We start from the raw sequence: 8449 nt of genomic DNA on the forward strand, positions 1-8449 counted from the left end.
GCCGCTGTGAAAACTGGCCCTCTGCCGTGTTGTGAATGCCAACCCACAGAGACGTGCTGATATGAAAACTACATTAGTGATGTGAGTTTTAACCAAAGGGGCCCATCAGACCAGGAACTCATTGACCCCGGTGGTCATTCGTAGGGAGACTCCATACAGTGGAGAATGTGTCCCCAGTGACCGTGTGCACACGCGCACCACAATCATGCGCGCGCGTGTGTGTGTGTGTGTGTGTGTGTGTGTGTGTGTGTGTGTGTGTGTGTGTGTGTGTGGGTGTGTGGGTGTGTGTGTGTGTGTCTGTGTCCAGTTACTGTGCTGTCCTTTTTTTGTCCTTCAAGAAACTGCATAACCATTTTGATTTGCAGCCCATAAAAGTTTTCATGGTTATCACAGTTTAGAAACAGCAATATTTACAATACAGTCCATATTTACAGAAAATGTTACCATTTCTCCTGTTTCTCTGTGTTCCTTTAATTCCCACGATGCATTTTGTGGGCAAGCATGAGGTCTATGACCGTCTATTACATGAACCTGATTCATTATTTTCTCAAGTCAAGTATACTATTTTGCCATAACCACACGCAATGTGACAACCACAGAGGGTAGCAGCTAAAAAACAAGTGTTTTTTAAATTCACAGATTTTACCACACTGACATCACAGGAGTAAACTTGTCAGCACAATTTTGGCAGCGTTTCAGCAACAGGCCTCTAATGGAACATTAGCGAATAGATTATTGACCCTACAGCAAATGTATATAGATCATGCAGTTGAAAATCATGATAGAGTCCGTTTAACAGTGAGACCACCAGACACAGCAAATGAGCGCGCAATGAGCTTTTAGATCTGCTATTTTTGAAAAATCGTGAAAATTATTTTGTATATATTTTTTTCCGATTATTTTTTTAGGATTTTGAAAATGTTTGTTTCAGGTCTTAATGGGTTAAAACGGAGGATTTTACAGTACCAAGCACACATGTACGCACACGCGCACCCACACACTCACGTGCGCACAGGCTCACACACACACACAGCCTGTCTAGAAGGCGTCAGCCAGCCTACCCTTGCAGATCTGCACGATGCCCATGATGATGATGAGAGCCAGGGCTAGCAACTTGCCAGCAGTGAACATGTCCTGAACCCGGGTGGCCCATCGCACACTGGAACAGTTCACCCACGTCAGCAGCACTACACAGTACACACACACACACACACACGCACGCACGCACGCGCACACACACACACACACACACACACACCACACACACACACACACACACACACACACACACACACACACACACACACACACACACACACACACACACACACACACACACACACACACAGGGAGAGAGCAAAGTACAGAGTTAGCATACAGTATATTTCATTTCATTTCTATTTATCTTTGTGTTAATTGGATGTTTATTTGAAGTATTTTGATCTAACGTATTACATGCCTTTCTTATTTGAGGTCCTACGTATTTATCTTTACTAATTTATCTTGTTTTTCTGTGTAATTTTATCAATGACCATAATGGGCAAATAATCAACAACTTCATGGTCTCTTCTTCATGCAACTTAAAGAATGAAAAATGCTGTGGTGGCGTTCTCACCACTGAATCAGAATCTGAACTCTCTCACTGCGGTATTCTTTGTAAGAAAAAAAGACCAGTCAATCCATTACCCGCTCAGTTTTAACATTCTGTGCATTCGTGGTTTTAACCTAAAGGTGAAATCAGCAACGGAAGCTTTAGAAGTTCACAGGTAGCAAATGTGACATGTCATAAAAGTTAGCGACCTTTGATTCTATTGCATCATCACACTGAACTTCACCCCTAATATTTTATGCCTTACATTATACTGTACTGTATGTTCTTCGGCAAAGGCCTAATTTATAATAGTGACACACTGTTAGCTTGTAGCTCAGTTCTTTTTGGCCAAGCTACACTCTCGCACAAATTAAAGCTTATGATTTCTTTACACATTTACACACACCAACTTGCAGGCAATTGTAAAATACGTTTCTCTTTGTGGCAAAAGTTTGCAGTTCAAACAAAGACATCTAATCTCACAGTTGTCAGTGATTTGCCTGGACGAAAGAAACTACATATAATTCGCTTGTTTGACTCCGTGGGAACACAGTCTTTACATCAAATGCAGATGTGCTGAGCTGCTTTCACAGCCAGGGAACAAAGGCAGATAGCACAGCCAGAGCAGATGACACATGAACAGACCTGCACGGCTGCACGTGGAGTTATACATAGACTTTTGCACATGTTGACATACCATAGCTACATGTGTGCATGGGCCCACCTTTTTACATGTTTACTGGATGTAGAACTCCATACAGAACAAAAACAAATAGAAGCACACAATGCTCAGAGGGGGGTCACTGCGGTGTGCTTGTTTACGGCTGTTGTGGAAAGGTTTACGGCATTGTGGGACTCTAGTCTAGAACAGGAAGAGTACACATATGTCTGCTGCAGACAAAACAGTGTCTGCAGATGGGAGGGGGGGTGTTACCAGTACTACTGCACCAATATCCCTCTCGAAAACAGGAAATGAAAACTAAGTTACATGTGTAACATATGTGTAACATATTCAACAGGTTAATCCTTAGATTAGCCATGAGCAAACATGACTTAAATCCCTTACGTTGTTGTACAACAAATAGCCGATCTACAATCTCACAATGCATTTTGAGCTTGCAGATTAGCTATTTTAGCTACTTCCAATTTTTTGGGAAACATTTGCCCAATGTGTTTCAACCTCTTTTAACGCAACGCTCATCCCATTCATAAACAGCCACAGTGGCGTGCAATTAGCCGGCCACCAGCGTTTCGCACGCACGCACGCACGCACGCACGCACGCACGCACGCACGCACGCACGCACACACACACACACACACACACACACACACACACACACACACACACACACACACACACACACACACACACACACACACACTATATATGATCTGTCACAAACAACATTGCTGCCTCTCACTTGATCTTAAGTGGAACAGGCTGAATCAGATCCGTCATAAATGCCTGGGGACATGTTCCGAGAAGCCAGGAACTCGCTGCTGCTGCCCGGCTGTCTGTAAGCTGAGCATTCAAAGTGTTCTCTACTTGTGTATCTCGCCCGCTTAGGCAGGCAGCGTGTGAATTACGATGAGTTAACTACGCCGCTAGAAAGCCTGACCTCCCTCCCTTCAACCATCTGTAGGTAGAGGCAGACCCCAGGAGATCTCATGTGTTGTTGAAACCATATACTTTTATAAAACCCTGGTCTCTGCAATACGCAATGGTGACAACTGGTGTCAGCTGGCTGTCACTAAATCTGGTGGTGGTGGTGCATGATGGGTCATAGAAAAGTACATTGCCCCATTGGCAATTATGAGACATACACTACAGTATAACAACAACATCTGAGAAAATACCTTAGGTGATTGGAAGGCTCATGAAATATGCACACACACACACGCACGCACACGCACACGCACACGGACACGCACACGCATGGATAACAAATATGGGTCTGGAAGGGAGCCGAAATAACCTCTCACCCTCTTCTCACCATCAACAACAAACAGGTCTACTAATGTCTACAAAAATACCTTCTGAACAACCTCAGAAATATGCTCAACAACATCTGTCCCATTAACCAGAATGGGCCCCACATTTCTTACACTGCAGGCTCAGCCAGTCAGGCACTTCCATATACTTGTATCAGAATACTTGAACAACAGTTGACCAATGAGAGTGGTTCAACAGGCAGTTCTGGACAGAAGTCAACGTAACAGAATGTTTTCACTGCTGTTAATCACATTAACCCTAATGTCCCTATCCAGGTGAAACATTGTGAGCTTGTAGATCTGCTATGTTTGTCACAGAGATTTGGTGTAGAGTGAAAAAGGAGGGGGATAGTAGATGCCTGGGGGACTCCTGTCACTGAGGTATGTAGGGTTTAAGTGGTAAAGAGTCACAGTACTTGGAAAAGATAGGTACAGTACATGTACAGAACTGGACTCAATTTGTCTGTGCGTACATATGTGTGCATATAGCTACAGGGTCTAACGGTGATGTCTTGTGCACGGAGAGGCCAAACAGGCCTGTCAACCAAAGACCAATAACACCATGTCACAAGAAACTGTAGCTACAGGTGCATTCCAGCCCCAGTAGATCAACTCAAACAATGGCAGATGGATTGAAAATAAACACTTCCAACTTCAAAGAAACATTTATTTCTATGGCTACTAAGTTTTAGAAAGATTGTTTTATTAAAATCGGCTAATTTTATCAACTATGTTGAAAGTTTGGAAGTAGTCCCTCAAACAACAACTGCATCAGTTGTTCCCCCCAGAGTTTAATTATTTGTGGGGCGAATAAGGCCACGGAAATGGTATTTAGACCATGTGGCACACACCACAAATTCCTTCAGGCTGGCCTATTCATTGGTAGGGATCATAGAAGTCTACAGTACCAGACTTTGTTTTTTTAAAGGTGATTTCTTTGATGGCCTGGGGTTTAGGTTACTATCGGTTAAACCAATGGAAAGACCACTGCTGTGGAGTAATTATCGTTAGCATGTTCTCTTCTGTGATGCAGAATTGAATAAACACTTCACATATATACACAAACACTGTCATGCACACACGCACGCACGCACGCACGCACGCACGCACGCACGCACGCACATTTCACTTGTGTCCCTGCCTAGCCTGCTTTGACTGTCTGAGTGATGACAACCCGTGGTATTTGAGCAGTGTGTGCAAAATTCACAGCGGCTGCTAGCACAGCGGCGGAAACAAAGTCGTCTGTTTGTTTTGACGCATTCTCATGCGCCGCTACACTCCTCCAACCAGTCCACTACCTCTATCTCTCTCTCCCTACCTTAGATGACACCCGGCCAAAGGTTAAGTCACAGGTGAGCATCAGAAAGGAGACAGAGGTAGATAGAAGAGAAGGTTCTATCTGTTCCCGAATGGAGAAGAAAATATGAATCTATGAGACATGTGACATAGAGAGTGTGATGCATTAGCCTGTGACAGCGTTTAGACATTGTGTACAAAAAAAGGTATATTTGCACACAAATAAAGGTATTTACCCACTTAAACCTTATATACTTTGTCGACCAGGGGCCCCTGCAGGGCTCTATACTAGGTCCACTAGTACAGTGTGTACCTCTATACCAAATCTCTACACGTTCAATAGCATATCTACAAGCCATGTCACACAACGCGGCGTGTTGTGAGCTTGTAGATCTACTATTTTCGCCAAATGTTCACCGCAGAATAGGGGCACTAGGGTTCATGTTGTTTAAGTGTGTGACTTTGTGAAGTGTACTATAGTATTGGCAACAAGGGAGCAAATGTCCCATAGTGTAATTATTTGATCCCCTTCCAAAGAGCAGCCATTTGTGAACGACAAACACTAAGCACTTCCAAACAAGCTGTCTTCCCCTGTATCTGCACCACACTGAAGTAGATAGAACTGCTAAATCCAACCTGAATGTATGTGTCAATCTGTTTCAATCTGTGACAATCTGTTTTCTTCCATTTGCCTGGAGTGGAACCTGGGACACACCTGGGCTACACTTTTCTTGGACACACACATACTGTACACACACAGACACCCACACAGACAGACAGACAGACAGACAGACAGACAGACAGACAGACAGACAGACAGACAGACAGACAGACAGACAGACAGACAGACAGACAGACAGACAGACAGACAGACAGACAGACAGACAGACACACACACACACACACACACACACACACACACACACACACACACACACACACACACACACACACACACACACACACACACACACACACACACACACACTTTTCCCTGTCTTGCCTGTCTCTTGCTCTCTCTCATGGTTGAACACATGAGCTAGATGTCGTGAAAGCACATTGGGTTGCTGCTACATAGCAGAAAAACAACAGAGATCAACCAGTTCCCCACCAGGGTGACAGGTTTGGAAAGACCTCTGCTGACTTGACAGAAACATGTAAAAAGAGAAGCAGGAAGGTTACATTTCTTTGACAGCCATAGGGTTGCACGGGGCCGGCTGAATTCCATGAATGTGTTCACTATAATACTTTGACCTACACCAAGCAGTGACTGTCAGTGGTGTTAAGTAACTAAGTAAATGTATTTAAGTACTGTACTTAAGTACAATTTTGAGGTACTTTTACTTTACTGGAGTATTAAAACATGTCAGTACTTTTACTTCTACTCCACTACTTCTCAGAAGCAAATATTATACTTTTACTCCACTACAATTATTTGACACCTATCGTTACTATCTACTTTATAGATTTTGATTATTATTACAAAATATACATTACCCACTTCAGCTCTGTATACATTTCGGCCATTTGAAAATCTGCCCATCAGCCCATCTACAAATTTCAAAAGATTTTTATACATTGTATACATTTGAAAACTTGTGAAATGGGAATAATCTGCATAATGAGTACTTACTTTTGCTACACGTTTGTAATTATACTCAAGTAAATTTTGATTACGGGACTTTTACTGTAATGTAATGTAGTATTTTTACATTGCAGTATTGATCATTTTACTTAAGTAGTACTTTTTCCACTGCTGTTCTTTCTGATCTCTGTTAAGTTCATTTATTTCACTTTGTATTTTATGACCTCATAGTTTTTAATAGCATTTAACATTTACACTGATACTATAGTTACAGTGATCCACTAAGAGAACACGTGTTTGATTTTGTCCCGAAGACATTAACCATGTGAGCCCTAGTGTCTCTATTCTGGTTATTCTGGTCATAATAGGGGGACATTCTGTGAAAACAGGCAAACATTCGCTGAATATAGCAGATCTACAAGTGCACATTTGGTGTGGAGGGAAAAAAGGAGGGGATCAATTATAAACCCTGGGGGACACCGCGGTCAAATAAGCATGTAGGATTTAAGTGATTAATGGTAGCCTACTATATGTATTGAAGTTTTCAAATGAGCTCCATCCTGGTACATTACCATTAGCGCAGCAGTAGAGCATTAGTAATAATAATAATAATAATATAATAATAAACGTTATTTATATAGCACCTTTCATGACATGAAATGCAGCCCAAAGTGCTTTACAGAGCAAGAATAAAGCACAAATGCTTTATTCTTGCAGATTGTAAATGCTATGCTCTGTTGTCGGAGACAGTGTCTGTAGGCAAATGTTAACATGTAGTCATACATGTACAATATGCCCATGCATGAGTGTGTATGTGTGTCCGTGTCAGTCTAGTTGTCACTCACATAGGCAGACAGCGGCCAACAGGCGCAGGCCGTTCTCTGGGGGAAAGCAGGTAGGGAACAGTGGCTGCAGGACGTAGTTGGAGAAGGTCAGAGCGATCACAGCCTGGTTGGTGGGGTAGATGACCAGCACGGCGATCCACAGACGCAGGAACCTGCGGGACAACGGAAGGAGGGGAAGAAGGTGTTACACATACTGTATGTGTGAGAGAAACAGTGGCAGGTCTGTATCCAATGGTGAACTACATACACATGGGGAGACAGGATTCAGTAAATAGTAGGGGGGGGGTATACCGTTGTGCATGCTCTTCCCACTCTTGTGGATCCCCCATATAATCCATGCATTTTCATGCGTTGCATTGTCTACACCGAATCTTAACATCCGTTTGGTATTTTAACCTCTAGCGAAATCCGCTTCGCTGACTTTAAAACATTTTTTTTTACCATTTCTCTTATCTCTCCCCCAGAAAGTATGATGTTTATCTATATGGCATCGTGGATAGAGCAAGCCCAAACAGGCAATCAGCTCATTATGGATATCGACTTGCTCATTTATTAAAGTAACGTCATTGTTTGTGGAGATGACCGGCTGGCTGTCATATACTACAACGCGTTCCTCGTAGATGTCACAGTATCCCATCAAGCCGGGGCAACGGTGGCATGAGGGCTCACAAGGCCTTCACTAAAAAGATTAATTGGGACTGAGTGAGATGGAGGACATTAAGGTCAGCTGAGGTTTAACCACTTGAACCCTAGTGTCCCTATCCTGGGGGGAACATAACAGGTAGGAGCCTAGCATAGAGCCCTCTCTATCCGGTCAAATAAGGGTTTGAGTGGTTATGGTTAATTTAATACATTGTGGTCATGCCGACCAAGGGTTTAGGATGCCTACCCAGAGCTCAGAGTTGGTAGACTGTAGTGAGACACCAAAGGAGCATATTTTCCATTACAATGTCCATAAGCTTACATACAGCAGAATGCTCATTACACTTCGGTGAGTTCTCCTCCATTAACAGGATTGTGTCTCATAGGAATGTGTGTTAGTGTGAGCGCCATAAGACTGTAAGCACAACGGAAGAGGCCAAGGCGGATTGACCCCCCCCCTTCAAGAAAAAAAGCCTTTGTGTTGAACATAGCTTATT

The 8449-nt window shown here is 43.1% G+C and overlaps 1 protein-coding gene across 1 annotated transcript in view; it reads right to left on the bottom strand.

The window, feature by feature from the left end:
* The window catches only part of slc7a8a (solute carrier family 7 member 8a), a 29218-nt gene that overhangs the window by 11568 nt on the left and 9201 nt on the right, over window positions 1-8449 (bottom strand). Inside the window, exons 3-4 of the mRNA XM_084043436.1 lie at window positions 7311-7462; window positions 1062-1187 (exon numbers count right to left, since the gene is read on the bottom strand). Of these exons, the coding sequence (XP_083899562.1) occupies window positions 1062-1187; window positions 7311-7462 (278 nt within the window). The remainder of the gene's footprint in view (window positions 1-1061; window positions 1188-7310; window positions 7463-8449) is intronic.

This window comes from Gymnoscopelus microlampas, assembly GCF_963454915.1.
Source record: "Gymnoscopelus microlampas genome assembly, chromosome: 19".
Lineage (NCBI taxonomy): Eukaryota > Metazoa > Chordata > Actinopteri > Myctophiformes > Myctophidae > Gymnoscopelus > Gymnoscopelus microlampas.